At 54.8% G+C, this 16355-nt stretch overlaps 2 protein-coding genes across 3 annotated transcripts; one reads left to right on the top strand and one right to left on the bottom strand.

Moving 5' to 3' along the window:
• Positions 1 to 532: 532 nt before the first annotated feature.
• Positions 533 to 13281, top strand: BEST1 (bestrophin 1). 2 transcript variants are annotated; one of them, XM_019414646.2, is made up of 11 exons: positions 533 to 624; positions 1741 to 1913; positions 3332 to 3426; positions 3904 to 4137; positions 4699 to 4853; positions 5213 to 5290; positions 5822 to 5974; positions 7345 to 7425; positions 7723 to 7874; positions 10083 to 10730; positions 11812 to 13281. In XM_019414646.2, the coding sequence occupies exons 2-11, from the start codon at positions 1762 to 1764 to the stop codon at positions 11828 to 11830; spliced, it is 1767 nt and encodes a 588-aa protein (XP_019270191.2). In that variant the 5' UTR covers positions 533 to 624; positions 1741 to 1761; the 3' UTR covers positions 11831 to 13281. The 2 variants fall into 2 exon arrangements, with proteins under 2 accessions (XP_019270191.2, XP_053755586.1); XM_053899611.1 differs by lacking the exon at positions 7345 to 7425.
• FTH1 (ferritin heavy chain 1) lies at positions 12287 to 15145 on the bottom strand. Its single transcript, XM_019414648.2, has 4 exons — positions 14816 to 15145; positions 13137 to 13283; positions 12707 to 12832; positions 12287 to 12613 (listed from the first exon to the last, which is right to left on the bottom strand). The coding sequence occupies exons 1-4, from the start codon at positions 14927 to 14929 to the stop codon at positions 12449 to 12451; spliced, it is 552 nt and encodes a 183-aa protein (XP_019270193.1). The 5' UTR covers positions 14930 to 15145; the 3' UTR covers positions 12287 to 12448.
• Between the last annotated feature and the right edge of the window lie 1210 nt (positions 15146 to 16355).

The raw sequence follows: 16355 nt of genomic DNA, 5'->3' as shown, positions 1-16355 counted from the left end.
AGGTGATGAGGCCTAAAGCGAGGCCATCCTTTTTGGATAGGGACACTGAGGCCTAGGGAGACGCAGAGGCCCACTGGGGTCAGCCACACGGGTGGCAGAGCCAGGACTGGAAGCCAGGACTTCTGACCATGGTCCAGTGTCCTTTCCACTGCCCTCCGTGCTGCCCAAACCCCGAAGGGCCTGGGCCGGGGCTCCCTCTCTCGTGTAGCTCCTGGTACCGGAGATGAGGACCAGGGCCCCGGCCCCACTCCCGACAGCTCTCCCTGCAAGACCTCAGCCGTCAGAAACAGATCCTTCAGTCTCTGGATTTGAGGGGCCAGAGAAAATGGCGGGATTGGGCCCATGGTGGAAGGGAGTTGCCCCAAATTCTAGCCCTGGTCTCAGCCCCCACAGCCCCCAGGAAGGAATTAGAGGGGCCCTGGCCAGGCTGTGCTGGCTGCTAATGTGCAGATTATGAGGAGGGGCCAAAACAAGGGCTCCTTTGTGGAGGCCCCGGATTAGGCAGTCAAGTGACCGCCTAACACACGCATGGGCAGGGTCACTGGCCGCAGGACCCCCAAGAGTCCCATCGGTCCAGTGGCCAGAAATGTCGTGGGATTCCCTGAGAGGACTGGAGCTCCTCCTGTGAGTAGCGGTTGGCCCAGGCAGGTGGGGCCGGGGCTTTGAGGGCCCCTGGGGTAGATGGCTGTCCTTGCAACAGTGTGGGGGATGCGGACACATGGGCAGCACATGTGCGCGTGGCGGGGGGGGGGGGGGGGGGGGGCACCAGTGTGTGTGTGTGTGTGTGTGTGTGTGTGTGTGTGCAAAGTCTCTGAGGTGGGAGGTGGGAATGAGTTTGGTGTGCACAAGGCACAAAGACAGCCACCCCAGCTGCATCAGAGCGAGTAGGGGGAGGGCAGGTGGCAGCCATTGCTTCGGGAAGTTTTTCCTGAGCACCTGCTATGAGAACACAGTGGGAGCTTCCATTCTAAGGCGGGAATAGGCAGACAGCCAATTCAAGTATAACAAGAGAAATGCTATGGAGAAAAATCGATAAGATGAGGGGACAGAGAACCAGTGGCACTGGGAGGCTATCTCCAGGTAGAGTAGTTGGCTGCATCCTTTCTGAGCAGACGACCCGAAGTGGGAATGAGCCACACAGATTAGGAAGAGCATCCTCCAGGCACAAGGATTAGCAAGTGGAAAGGCCCTGGGGTCACTGATCAGTAAACATTATTTGAGCATCTCGATTAGCAAGTGGAAAGGCCCTGGGGTCACTGATCAGTAAACATTATTTGAGCATCTCTACCAGCCAGACTCTGTTCTGGGCAGTGGGGACAGGGAAGTGGACAAGACCGACAAGGCCCCTCACCAGTCTTGGTCCAAAGTGGCTGAGGGTGCTTGGGGAGCTAGTGAACAAGATGGGCTCGGGGGACCAAGCCCAATGTGTGGGCTTTGCTATTGCTGTTGTCATTACCTCTGTCAGACAACTTAAGGGCACAGACCTATCTGTGTCTTCTCTGCCAAGGCTGTGGGCAGCTCTGGGCTCACTTCCCTGGCTTCCCATGTCCCACAGTCAAGAAGAGCCAAAAGGGCCTTTGAGGCCACCTCATCCCCCTCCCAGTGTCCAGACAGGAAAGCTGAGGCCCAGAGCAGGGAGGAGTCCTGGCTAAGATCACTCATGACGCCCAGACAAGCTCTGACCAAGCCTCCTGCTCCCTGCCAGGCCCTCATCGGTGTCCCTCCCTGTCTGTCTACTAGCGTGCCCACCCGTGCTCAGTCATGACCGTCACCTACTCAAGCCAAGTGGCTAATGCCCGCTTAGGCTCCTTCTCCCGCCTGCTCCTGTGCTGGCGCGGCAGCATCTACAAGCTGATCTATGGCGAGTTCCTCATCTTCTTGCTCAGCTACTACATCATCCGTTTCATTTACAGGTGCAGGGGGACAGGCTGGGGTGGGGCCTGGGAGGGGCGCGGCTGGGGCTTGGAACAACTAGGGGGACGCTCTTACAGGACCAGAGTCCTATAAGGCTGACCTGAGCTCCTAGCCAAGCCCTGGGGGCTGGGGGCTGGGGGCTGGGGGCTGGGGGCTGGGAGGACATAAAAGGAGTCAGACTGGGAGGGCAGCTCACGGCAGGCCAGGAGTATCTTTCTCCCAACTCGGGGACAGGCCCGGGAACCCAGGCCTTACCTGGTCCCACTCAGCCAGCCTGTTTTCCTGAGTCCCACACAAGCTCAATCCCAGACCATACTTTTCCCCCCCTCCAATAAACATGTTTATTTAAACAATAAAATGTAGGACAGACACAATCACAGAATATACGAAAGCATTTTGAATGGAGAAAAGCACTTATGACCGAAATGGATTGAAGGGCTCTTACATAGGGAAAGTTCTTGGATTCACAATTACAATGCCAATAACAAAGTACATTGATTTTCTTTGGTTGCTACTAGGCCATCAAGATCCTTTTTTAAGAAAAATTAGAGTTCATTTCTGAGAGTTTTAAGTTGATAGCAAAATTGAACGGGAGGTAGAGAGTTTCCATATGCTCCCTGGAACACACACAGCCTCCCCCACTATCAACGTCCCACGGCAAAGTGGCCTATGCGTTGTAATGGATGAACCCACACGGTCACATCATTGTCACCCAAAGTTCATACTATACACCAAGGTCCACGCTCGGTGTTGTGCATTCTGTGGGTTTGGACAGATGCGTAATGATATATATTCATCATTTTAGTATCATACTCAGTAGCTTCACTGCCCTAAAAGTCCTCCCGGCTTCACCTATTCAACCCTCCCCCCCCCTACATATTTTTATTAAAAAATATTTTTTTAATGTTTATTTATTTTTGAGAGAGCACGCACACGCACGCACACAAGAGGGGGAGGGGCAGAGAGAGAGAGGGAGACACAGAATCCGAGGCAGGCTCCAGGCTCTGAGCTGTCAGCACCGAGCCTGACGTGGGGCTCGAACCCACGGACTGTGAGATCCTGACGCGAACGGAAGTCAGCCGCCCAACCGACTGAGCCACCCAGGCGCCTCATAGGCTTTTTAAACACCAAATGCTATTTGAACCTGCTTGGGATCCTTTAAAAGGGGGTCAGTGTTGCCTGAAACTGACTCCTGGCGAGACCTTCCTATAGCTCACAGAAAACCTCCTGAGGGGGCCTCTTCCAGCCATGGAGCAGAGGCCCCCTTGGGGCTTGGGGTTGCCAGAGAAGGACGGGTTGGGCCAGTGAAAGGGGCAGGGAAGGGTGGGGGAGCAAAGCGGCAGTCACATTCCTACCCTAGGCCTGGCTGGACGTGGTACCTGTCTCAGCCATGTCTACACATCCCCCTCCCCCCCAGGATGGCCCTCACGGAGGAACAGCAGGTGATGTTTGAGAAACTGACTCTGTATTGCGACAGCTACATCCAGCTCATCCCCATTTCCTTCGTGCTGGGTGAGCTCCCCCTTCTGAACGTCGGGGTCCCAGGGGCTGCTCCAGGCTCCAGACAGGGACACTACGAGGAACTAGCTGGTGAAGGCCACTGGAATGTCAGTGCCTCTTGGCAGTTCACAGAAATGGGGGGACTGCCCCCAGACGGAATGAAGTTAGACATTAGGAAGGACGTCCTGCTGTTGGCACTCAAGACCCCAGTTTCTGAGGGCAGCCCTGACAGGGTCCCTGGAGCCTCTGTGCAGGAGGGGGGGGGGGGTCTGGCAGATTTCTGGGTTAAGCGGGGGGCCTCTGGGAGCAAGAGCTTGGGGCTCTTGCGCCTTTCTGCGGCGATGGTCTTCCCCTGCTGAATGCCTTCCAGGAGGGTTGGGGCTGGGCCCCGCTCCCATCACAAAGATGGAGAAACCAGGCGTCGCCCTTGTTTGGCTCTGGCCGCAGCCTGGGCCCTCGCCTCGCCCCCCTCCCCCTTCTCCTGCCCAGGCTTCTACGTGACGCTGGTCGTGACCCGCTGGTGGAACCAGTACGAGAACCTGCCATGGCCCGATCGCCTTATGAACCTGGTGTCGGGCTTGGTGGAGGGCAAGGACGAGCAAGGCCGGCTGCTGCGGCGCACGCTCATCCGCTACGCCAACCTGGGCAACGTACTGATCCTGCGCAGCGTCAGCGCCGCAGTCTACAAGCGCTTTCCCAGTTCCCAGCATCTGGTGAAAGCAGGTGGGCGGGGGCGGCGGGGCGGGGGCAGGGCCGGTGGGTGGAGCCAGAGGCCTGCCTGCTGATGATTGGGTGGGGATGGGGTCGACCCCTGAGTCGAATTGGGCGGGGCGGAGTCAGGTGCGCGAAGGTGGGTGGGGCGAGGCCCGGGGAACCACGCGAGGGGAGGGTTTTGAGATATGGCTAAGGACCCTTGAGGGATGAGAGAAGAGTGGGGACTGAGGGCCCGGAGTGGGGCTTTGGGAATCGGCAAGAAAGTACCGGTCTGCCTGCCTCTGTCCTTCCCCGTCCAGCTCTGCGGGTTTTCAGTCTCTGACCTTCCCTGGCCCTTACCTGAGCTGGTCCTCATTAAGAAGACAGACACTTCTCACGCGCTCAGGCCAGAACAGCACATAGTAGGCACTCAGTAATCATTTGTTGAAAGAGGATGGCAAAGAAGCTCAGAGGTCCCAATGAACTTGGCCCTAAATCCTGGGCTTCGGCAAGGCCTGGCCTGGCCACCCCTGCCAGCCCGTCCCTTCTGCAGGTTCCCCCACGCGCTGCCTTCTTAACTCCACCCCGCAGGCTTTATGACCCCCGCGGAACGCAAGCACTTAGAAAAGCTGAGCTTGCCGCACAACACGTTCTGGGTGCCCTGGGTGTGGTTTGCCAACCTGTCAATGAAGGCGTGGATCGGAGGTCGAATACGGGACCCTGTCCTGCTCCAGAGCCTGTTGAACGTGAGCTTCCCGACACAGATGGGGCTGTTGCAGAATGGGGACGGTTGTGCCCGAGGTTGCACAAAGTTTCCTACAAAGAGGAGGCTTGAGGGTCTTCCCAGAACCTGCCTTGAGATTGTAGGATTTTGTCCAACAGCATTCCACAAACCACCGTGGCCCCTTGCCCCCGGTTCCCTTCCCACTTCCTCTCTAGAGTGAGCCCTGGAGATCCTGGTTCCTTTTTGATAGATGAGGAGGCTGAGGCACAAAGAGGTTAAGGGAGCTGCCCATGACCACACAGCCAGGGGCTGGACCATGAGGGTTTGAGCTTGGGAGAGCAGACGGTGGTCAGAACCCCAACCCTCCCTCCTGCTCCCCAGGAGATGAACGTCTTGCGTACTCAGTGTGGACTCCTGTTTGCCTATGACTGGATCAGTATCCCACTGGTGTACACACAGGTGAGGACTAAGCCAGTAGAGCTGCCCATTTGGGAAACGAGGTGGGGGTGCTGGCAGGACTTGGAGAAACAGCCTGTCATAGGAAGGGCTCACGTAGGGGCTAAGAGGCTCCCCTGGGAGTTAGATCTGGACTTTGTGGGTCCTCTCCAGTGCCAAGTTGGAAGAGTCCAGGCTCCTGCCTGGTTCAGCCCAGCAGAGGCAGTGTGATCATCCCTATTTTATTTTATTTTATTTTATTTTATTTTATTTTTTATCTATTTTTTTAATACGAAATTTATTGTCAGATTGGTTTCCATACAACGCCCAGTGCTCATCCCAACAGGTGCCCTCCTCAATGCCCATCACCCACCCCCCCCTCCCTCCCACCCCCCATCGACCCTCAGTTTGTCATCCCCGTTTTAGAGATCACAGAGACCCAGAGTCACTGGACTGCACAAGTCAGAGCAAGGTCTCGTTCTCCCAGCCTAGGGAGCTTCCTGACTTCAGGGCCTCTCCCAGCTCATTTCTGCTGCCACCTCCCTTTCTTCCCAGGTGGTGACCGTGGCGGTTTACAGCTTCTTCCTGGCTTGCTTGATCGGGCGGCAGTTTCTGAACCCGGCCAAGGCCTATCCTGGCCATGAGCTGGACCTCGTTGTGCCCGTTTTCACGTTCCTGCAATTCTTTTTCTATGCTGGCTGGCTGAAGGTGAGATTCTCTGCCTCACAAGACTGGGTGAGGTCATGGCCAGGAGGTCCATGCTCAGCCAGGAAAGGAGAGTCTCAAATGTGGAAAGTGGGCTGCTCGGCCCCGCCCACCACCCTCTGGTCTCCTCCTTCCCCGTGTCTTAACATAGGAAGAAACTGAGACCCAGAGAAGAGCAGGACCCGCCAGAGGCCTGTGTCTGATCCCAGTGCTTCACCCGAGGCCTAGGACATAGCCGGCTATCCTAGCCCCCATCCTTTCAAGGCAGATTAGCACCACCTCTCCTTACTCAAGAAATCTATCCAGGGCGGGGTGGGGGAAGGTGTCTCATCCCCACCCCAAGTGGCTTTTCCAGGTTTTCCTCCCACTACATCCAGAGCTGTCCCTAACAGGAGTTCTGAACAGCACCATTTCCTCTCCATCTCTTTATCTTTCCTCCGTTTTTTTTTTTTTTAAATTTTTTAACATTTATTTTTGAGAGACAGAGCAAGACAGAGCATGAGTGGGGGAGGGGCAGAGAGAGACAGGGGCACAGAATGCAAAGCAGGCTCCAGACTCTGAGCTGTCAGCACAGAGCCCAACGCGGGGCTCGAACCCACGGACCGCGAGATCATAACCTGAGTCAGACACTCAACCGAGTGAGCCACCCAGGCGCCCCAGATCTTTCCTCCATTTCTCACCCACCCTCTGTCTCTTCCTTTTTTTCCTTTATTTTTTGGTAGCGGTGGTGATGGCACGTTGCCTCCTCCCTCCCTCCTGTGCTTGGTTTGCGCGCGCGCGCGCGCGCGCACACACACACACACACACACACACACACACACACAGACACAGCTATTCCTTCCCCATCCACACCCTCAGCCCCTCAGTCATCTTCGCTTCAAACCAGATCACACCCATTTTTCTGGTTGAAATTCCCCAGCGGCTTACGGGATGTCCCTTGAACCCTTAGTGCAGCTCACCCCTACTGCGGGGCTTTGTCAGGGGACTTCACAGGTTACTGCCAGGATTCATCCTGCCTGGGCCACCCTTTATTTGATCACAGCCTCAACGTCTCTGTTGCATTGAAAACAATGAATAAATGAGTGTTTGAAGACTGGAATGAGTAAATGAACGAACGCACAGAATTCTGGAACTCCGGGGAGCATATAGGTTTGGGAGGTACCAGTGATGACTGGTACTGAGTGACACAATGAAGGACAGCTCTTCCCTGAAAAGCTTCCCTAAAGGGAAGGACATACTGGCTTTGGAGATGGTGGTTAGGGAGGCCAGGCATCGAGGGGGGCGTGGAACTAGAAGGAGCTGAAAGTTTAAGGCCAGGGAGCAGGCTGCAGGGAATCTACCTGAGGATTTCCAGAGCCTCACCTCTCCCCAAGGTGGCAGAGCAGCTCATCAACCCATTTGGAGAGGATGATGATGACTTTGAGACCAACTGGATTGTCGACAGGAGCCTGCAGGTATTTGGGGAGAGGGGGGGCCTATCCTGTGGTCCTTCCCTGAAAGGGCCAGGGAGGGGACCCCACAGGTCTGCAGGAAGGCCTCACCGTGAACTGCCCCCTCCCAGCCAACCATTCATTCACAGGATTCTCACTCCAACTTCCGAGGCTGAAGATGGGCATCAGTCTATCCATTTCACAAGTAGGGAAACTGAGGCCCAGAGAGAGGGAAGTGACCTCTCCAAGTCATCTAGCAAATTCAAGGTCCTGCTTGGGCTGACCTTTCTGCTGGATTTTCCTTCTGTGCCTGGCAACCAGGTGTCCCTGTTGGCTGTGGACGAGATGCACCAGGACCTGCCCCCAATGGAGCGGGATATGTACTGGAATGATCCAGAACCACAACCCCCCTATACAGCTGCTTCCGCCCAGTATCGTCGACCCTCCTTTTTAGGCTCTACCTTCAACATCAGGTGAGCAGTGCCCGGGACCACTTTGGTGAGTCGAAAAGCCCAAGTGCAAGGGCCTGCCTGAAAACTTAGAATAGCGCTGGTTAATACATATCGGATATGTGCTAAGTGCTGGGAATTCTGCTAAGCTCTTTGTATAAACTCTCTTTTTCCTCCCAGTGGTTTGGTACCTCCAGTTTTCAGGTGATTAAGTCCAAGTTCAGAGAGGTTAAGTGGGTTGTCCAGCCCAAGGTCACATAGTTAGCAAGTGATACACGTGGACCAGGTGTGTCTGCTTCTATCTCCACATCCTTACCTTGAACTGTTTAGTAATTCCTAAAGCCGTAAGGGATTGTAGGTACAGCCAGTCTAAGCCCCCCACGTCCAGAGCTGGAAACAGGTCCTGAGAAAAGAAGGCACTTACTCAAGGGCAGTCAGTGACCAGTGATGCAGTTGGGATGTCAGAGCCTGGTTCCCAGCTCTGGTCCAGAACTACGTTTCCTGATAAGCCAGGGTGTTTGGACGGGGAGTGAAAGCGGGGAGGGGGAGGCAGTGAGGGGAAGGACGGCAAGCATGTCCCCAGCAAGACGCTGGGTCATCGCAGGTACCTTCTGGGTAGGTTCCGTGCTACAGAGCACAGGCCTCAGGTCACCCACCACAGCCAGCCAGACTTCCCTGCCCATGGGTCCTGATTCCCTGATTCCGTCCGAATCCCTTCTAAGCTGCAGCAGGGTCACAGTGGGCTGAAGGGCCATCCCAGACAGCCCTCTGTCCCCAGTAGGAGAGTGGGGAGGACTATAGAGTCACCTGCATGTCAGGATCCATACCATCAAGATTTTCTTCCACAGTATTAAGCATTGTTGTCTTTTTTTTTTTTTTCTTCGAGAGGCTTTTTAAAGTTTATTTATTTTTGAGAGAGAGAAAGAGGAAGCACAAGCGAGACAGGGGCAGAGAGAGAGAGAGAGAGAATCCCAAGCAGACTCTGCACAGATGGTGGACCCCCGATGCGGGGCTCGAACTCCCAAACCGTGAGATCGTGACCTGAGATGAAGTCGGGTGCTTAACCAGCTGAGCCACCCAGGTGCCCCAGCACTATTGGCTTTTAAAAACCATATTATCTGGGGCGTCTGGGGGGCTCAGTCAGTTAAGCATCTGACTTCAGTTCAGGTCATGATCTCGCGGTTTGCGACTTCGAGCCCCGCGTCGGGCTCTGTGCTGACGGCTCGGAGCCTTGGAGCCCGCTTCGGATTCTGTGTCTCCCTCTCCCTCTCTGCCCCTTCCCTGCTCGTGCTCTCTCAAAAATAAATGTTAATAAATAAATTAATTAATTAATAAATAACATAAAAATAAAAACCAAATATTCTCTTAAGCCATAATTAGAATTAGCGAGTCTCTAGTAGGTGTGAGGAAGGTTTGAAAAAGCGATCACATGAAGGCTGGAGGCTTGCTCGGGTCAGAAACATTTCTGGAAGTTGCTTTTGAATTCCATGTGGTCTGTACTCTGGCAGCTGAAGGTTGGGTGGAGGACAGAGAACGGTAATACATAGACCTTGTCTGCAAGGAACACACAATTCAGTGAGGGGACTCAAACCCAAGGCCCCAACTCTGGATACAAGGTGCAAAGTACCAGGTGCCTGGGGGAGACGGAACATAGAACAAGAGACCGCCTTTGGCCTGGGAGGTGGCCTCCAGCTGGACCCGGAGCTGGGCCTTGAAGCATGGGGAGAATGTGGACACGAGCGAGGGCAGGCCACACTCTGGGATAGGCGGGCTCTTTCCTGCAGAGGAAAGGCCTTGGGCTTCCAGAAAGCCAGACTTCTTTGTGGATATGCTGCTCCGCAGTTAACAACCGCAAACCCCCAGCCTGCCCAGAGTCACTCCTGGGCCTCATGTGACTGACCAGACCTGGGGAGCAGTATTCTGCTCGCCTGGAGTGAGGGATGCTCACAAGAAGATGGAGATGAAGACAGAGCCCTCAAGTGCCAGGCTGGGGGGGGCAGGGAGGGGTTAGTCAACACGGGCAAGAGGGAGGCACACAACAGTGAGGGGAGCCGGGCCTGGAAGGATTCATAGGGCAGTAGAGGATGGGTCGGGAGAGAGGTGAGTCCAGGCATAGTGAGAAACACTGTGTGTCTTTGGCTTTGGGCCATAGAGAGGGGAAAAGAGGGGGTGAAGGAGAAGTCAAGTCAGGCTTTGGTCCTTGTCCGCTGCTCAGCCGAGTCTCCTTTACAGTCTGCATAAGGAAGACATGGGGTTTCAGGCAAATCCAGAAGAGGAGGAGGACCCTCAAACTGGCATCATTGGCCGCTTCCTAGGGCTACAGTCCCACGACCACCATCCCCCCAGGACAAACTCAAAGACCAAACTACTGCGACCCAAGAAAGAAGGCCTTCTCCAAGAGGGCCAGCCCAAGAAACTCGGGAGTGCCAGACAGCACCCTAGGAACCAGGAAGGCGGCAAGCCTTGGAAGATTGAGGAGGAGGATGATGTCTTCGAGACTGCTGCACTATACGGGAGGTCAGGCTACCACAGTGCCCCCCAGACGCCCCTCAGCCACACCCCTATGGTCTTCCCACCTGGAAAGTCAGCACCCTCAGGCCTTCGCAGAGTCTCAGGCACAGACAGCGGTGTCAAAGACCAAAGCCTACAGCCTGTGACTCCTGACAGAGAGAACAGTTTTGAACTGCTCTCAGATGGCGTCGGGTCCTCAACGGAGAACCCACAAGTGGGTCACATGAAGAAGAAAACCGTGGAGTTTAACCTGACCGACGTGTCGGAGACCTCGGAACATCATCTCAGAGAATCACATTTGGACCAGTCAAGCAACATAGAGATAATACTCAGAAGTCACGGAGATCCCTACTGGGCCTTGGAAGACAGGTCTGTTCTCTACCTTAGCCAGGTCACTTCACCTCCTCCCCTCCCCACACTCCCACCCACATGGGGGGAAGCCCCACCAGCTTCCCTTGCTGGGAGCCTACCCTTCCTTCCACCATTTTTCCTACGGTTCCCTCACTGCCAGAGCATGCTGGACTCACACCTTGCATTGCCTTGGGGCACACACCTGGCCACCTCAGCAAGGGCCCTAGTTAAGTGCTGAGGGCTTTTGCTCATTTCCCCCAAGAACCCGATACCACCAGGAAGAGTCCCCTGGGTCCCAGGTGAAGGAAGCAGAGGTTGCACTGACTGGAACGATGCCTGGGGGCTACCAGGCCAGGCTTAGGTGGAAGCCTGGGGGCTACCAGGCCTGGCTTAGGAGGCCAGGCTCCAGGTGTTATCCCTGGAGCTCACTTTTGGAGGAGCAGACCCAAAACCATGAGGCAGAGCTAGGGACTCTAGGCTGTAACCTAAGAACTCCACTCACTACCCAGCCTCAGCTGGGTGACCGCATATGAACACTCCCCCACAACCCTTCAGTGATCCTGGGAAGTATTACACCCCTGGGAACTGGTAGATGGTCAAGGTGAGGGTGGCCAGGTCCCTTGGGGTATCTTACTGCTTTGGGGAACTCATCAGGACTTCTGAACTTCAGTGTGCTCTTCATGCTGCCTCGGGGGTCCATCCAAAGCTGTCAAAACCCTAGGTGTTTCCCTACATTCAGGATTTCACCCATTAGACCCACCCTACCCCACCCCCAATCATGATGTGGGAAGTGTAACTTCCTATTTCTAGATTCTCAAGCAGTTAACTTCTGGGTCAGAAAGCACACTTTGTGATTAAAAGCCCGAAAAGGGCTACCATCGGTTTTGTTTCTAGCCAGACAGAAACTTACGCATCACCGTGGCTTGTTTGGGAAGGGACATTAATGTAGTCGTTAGCAAGGAGATGGTTCTGTGGTCTCCTGACACTACTGATGTTTTGTAGTTTAGATGTCCCAACCTTTGCCGCACTACACAACTAGTTTTTAACACTGAAGTGGAGAGCTTCTGTACTCACGTTAACTTTCTCCAATTTTCTCTAGGGATGAAGCACACTCTTAGCCTGTTTCCCCGAGAGGGACGCTTCGCCGGCCTGGTCCTACCTGCATGTACACCAGCGGGACACTGATCCAGTCATAGCCATATAGCTGTCCACACTGAAGCATACGTTCGTATGACAGCCTGAATTAAATGGTTGGCTTAATGGGTAACAAAATCAGTAGTTTCGGGACTACTTAAGCCTTTAAGTGCCTTTTGTACATAACAATTGTGAAAGCTAGACCGAATCACCAGAAACATGTAATTCAAAACATCAGATTCAGCATCCGGAGTCCTTACGTCCTGTCTGAATTCCACACCCCCAACCTTGACATCTTTTCCAAACTAAAGAGTTGAATAAATACAAATCCTCCCAGGCATTTCATTTGGTTACCGTGGTTGAACTGCAGCACTCACAGATTTTGCAAAGAGGACCTAGATCCATTTCTAGCCCATGTCAACTACTCAAAAGACAACAGCTGGGTACCAAATTACTTTATTTGAAGGAATGGTACAAATGAAAGAAGTTAAGTAGATGTTTTGGTACAACTTCTAGAAAAGGGAAAGGTAACCCCAACACGCATGCACTGCCTCGGTGACCAGGGAAGTCACCCGTGTGGCGATGGGAAGACAGCCTAAGGCTTAGCTCTCGTTATCACTGTTTCCCAAGGTGTGCTTGTCAAAGAGATACTCTGCCATGCCAGATTCGGGAGCCCCCATCTTGCGCAGGTTGGTTACGTGGTCACCCAGTTCTTTGATGGATTTCACCTGCTCATTCAGATAATGCGTCTCAATGAAGTCGCACAACTAGAAAACAGAAATGGGGAAGAATGTTAGCGGTAAGTTTCCCAGGAGAGGCAAACGGTTCCCTCCCTGGGCTCCCCGGCTGTCAGTACTCACATGGGGGTCGTTTTTGTCAGTGGCCAGTTTGTGCAGTTCCAGTAGTGACTGATTCACACTCTTTTCCAAGTGTAACGCACACTCCATTGCGTTCAGCCCGTTCTCCCAATCGTCACGGTCTGGTTTCTGAACGAGAGGGGGTCAGGTCAACGCACCTGCAGCCTCTACCAGCCCACGAGTCAGCAAGCACCTCTAGCGTGCGCTTCACAAGGGACATCCAAGTTTCTCCCGCAACGGCTTCCAACTTAACACCCTCGCCCACTACTCTTTGCCTCCTTTAGCTTAGATGGTTAAGCCTAAAAAAAGCCCAAAACCCCGAAGTCGCCTCATTTCATCAGGGCAACTGCTAGCTTCCGAGTGATTCCTGACACCTGAGGACTGCCAGGTAGCTTACTTAGGAGGCACGGCACCTCTAGGATCTTTCGTTCACCTTGATATCCTGAAGGAAGATTCGGCCACCTCGCTGGTTCTGCAGCTTCATCAGCTTCTCAGCATGTTCCCTCTCCTCATGAGATTGGTGAAGAAAATATTTGGCAAAGTTCTTCAAAGCCACATCATCACGGTCAAAATAGTAAGACTGAAAGGAGAACATCAATGTTATGCTAAGGAGTCCCAAGAAAGGCACTCTGCTGGCCTAAGTCTTTCTTTCTCAAAGCACAGCAAGAAAGGGATCCGTGCTGAAGGAGACTGGGGGCAGGTTGTGTTCCTGGAAAGAACACAACAGTAATTACCGTGTCTTTATTTTGGTCCTTGAAATTGAAAGTTTACTACAAGGAACCTTTAGACTATCATGGAATTGCCCCCAGCATGGAATTTCTTAAGGCTCTGTATTAGTGCAAAGTTCTTCCGCCCAACGTCCAATTTGATTGGAGAGGGTGTGGGAGTATTTACCCTGTACAAATAGTGCCCCCTCTCTCTACTCCCTGGTTAACCCCTGTCAGAACATGAACTTGTCAGCTTACAGCAGCCTGTGAAATTTCTAAACAAATTTCTAAAATTAACCCATTAGGGATGGTGAGCTGTGGGCAATGCTAATGTATACAAATACATTGCCAGCAGAAAGCCAAAAAAAAAAAAAAAAAAAAAAAAAAAAAAAAAGGCAAAACAAAAACTCTGAATACAAATATGTTGCCAGCAGAAAACAAAACAAAAACACAAAAAACCTGATTCAGTTTTAGACACTTGCTGTATTCAGGTATTCCTCAAACGGAACGGCAGTCATGGAAATCCAGGCCTGTTTTCAAATGCATCTGGAACAGGTCTATTCTTGGATAATTTGCACAATCATAAGACAATTCTAAGTAAAACTCCCACCACCTCGCCTCAAAACCAGGATTTTGGAAAACGGAGCCCACTGATTGGCGCGTGGAAAAATTCTTTGCCCAGTTACTGGCGGTGTACTTTATCCGAAAACCACGGGTTCAGTTAGAGGGCCACAACTCTCAGGCACCAAAAAGATAAGGAATTAAGTATCCAGGCGAAAGGAGGGATGACTAAGACAACTGTGTCCTCGCAAGGGGAGATTTCCGCGCTTCGATTCAAGTGGGACCCAGAGATAAGCACAACAGAGGGGTGGCGACGGCTGCTCGAGAGTGGTCAGCCTACAGGAGATAAGCCACTTAGCACCAGACCACCCCCGCCCCTCCCGGCCGTTGCTATCCGACACCATTACCCAGCAGGCTCCGCCATACCCGAAAGGGGGGGGGGGGCGGGGGGGGGTGGGGAGAGGATGGGGGCTGGACCACTTCGCCTGTTACCCAAGCCAAAGGACGACCTCAGGATCACGTGATCGACGCAGGGGAAGGGATGGAAAGGCCAAAACCACCTTCCTCGCTGCAGGATCGTACTGGTCGCAACCGTGGCCGACTCCAGGGTTTCAGCAAACGAGGCTCTCTTTAAATATAAAGGGGGTGCGCAGAGGCGGCCCTGCCAGGGGACACTCGGAAAGGGCGAACTCGCCAGAATGTCTGCGCAAATCCCGGGAGACCTCGAGCAACGTCCATTTTCTTGCAGGGCGCGCGCGGAGGCGGGAGAGGCCGCCCGTTAGCCACACCCCCGCCCCGCCCCGCCCCGCCGCCCGCGGCCCGGAGAAGCCGCGCCCGCGCTCACCATGGACAGGTAGACATAGGAGGCGTAGAGCTCCAGGTTGATCTGGCGGTTGATGGCGGCCTCCGAGTCCTGGTGGTAGTTCTGGCGCACCTGCGAGGGGGACGCGGTCGTCATGGCGGCGGCTGAGGAGAGGCGGCGGCGGCGGGCGGTGGCGGCGCTGGAGCGGCGGCGGGAGCCTTGGGGCGGTCCGAGGGCGCTGTGAGGAGATGGCGGAGGGCTGGCTCTGGGCGGCCGGCCGGAGGAGGGTGGTCGAGCGCCGGGTTCCGTCCAAGCACTGTTGAAGCAGGAAACCGCGGCGACTCTCGGCAGACTGTGGCGCAGATGGCCGCGGCCCCGCACTTATAGCGGGATCGGGCGTCAGGCCCGCTCGGGCCAATCAAGCCGCCCGCCCGCCGGGACAGGCCCCGCCTCTTCCGGTGGGCGCGCGGCCCCGCCCCTGGGGCCCTGGGGGAGGGCGGTGCTGCGGGGGGAGGCCGCGCGTGTCCCGCCGCGCGTGTCCCGCCGCGCGTGGGGCCGGAGGCGTCGTTGCGCTGGGCCGCGCCTTTGGTGCAACTGTGGGGAAGACGTGCGGAAGGGCAGGAAGCCCAGCTCGGAATCCGGGGCCCAGGGCGTCCCGGGTCCCGGAGCCGACGGAAAGCGCCCCAGGCCCCCGGGGCGTCGGGGCGATTCCTGAGGCCCTGGGCGGGCTCTCTGAGGCTCTTGGCCAAGGGCACGTTAAAAATCCGAGCGGTAGGGCAGCAGTTACCCACACTCGAGGTGACTTCCTCGTCATGCAAATTGGGAAACTGGAAACATGGGCCCTAGGAGGCCGTGTGAGTCAGAGATGTGGCTGGGAGAAGGCTGGCTTTCTCTTCCTCAAGGTCTAGCAAGGAGCAAAATGCAGGCCTCGGCCCGTCCCTGGTTGTCCCCCGCCCTTCCGATCCCGTCCGCCTTTTGCCGAAAGCAAATATGGCTCCTCCTGCAGCTTCTACAACAAAGGCTGGGCGGGCTGTTTCCCCGAGAGGCCTGGACAGGGCCTTCCCTGAGGGAGTCCTGGCGGGGTGGGCCGCCTGGGCTTCAGAGAAAATCCAGAGGACGATTTTCTTTTCTAAAGAAAAGACAGGAGAAGCCACTTGGATCTGGGGACGAAGCCATGAGGCCGTTTTGAGATGGTCTCTTCTATGGGCCCCACTTACAGGAGACGTCTCCTGGGGTTACCCTTGGAGAGAAGCCGGTGGGGCTGAATGTACGACATGACCTGCGTGACAGGTGCAAGGAACCCTGGAAGGGCAGGGCTACTGGGTGTGGCTTGCAGCTGTGCCCCAGGCACGAGTAGGTGTGGATTCGAGGATGGCAGAATTGGAGTTAGGCCCGGGCTCCTGTCTTCCAGATTCCCAGTGCGCCGGCTTCGAGGTTCACTGTTCTTAACCGGGTTCCTTCAACACAAGTGGGAGACCTATCCAAGACCCCTTTCGGGGTGCTCACAGACATGAGACTGGAAACTGAACTCCCCAACCTTAAAAAGGGAAGGAGCTCTACTAAAAAAAAAGAAGTTGCTGAT

This window comes from Panthera pardus, unplaced genomic scaffold, assembly GCF_024362965.1.
Source record: "Panthera pardus isolate Hobbes unplaced genomic scaffold, ASM2436296v1 HiC_scaffold_12, whole genome shotgun sequence".
Taxonomy (NCBI): domain Eukaryota; kingdom Metazoa; phylum Chordata; class Mammalia; order Carnivora; family Felidae; genus Panthera; species Panthera pardus.
This window is presented reverse-complemented; position numbering and strand designations above follow the sequence as displayed.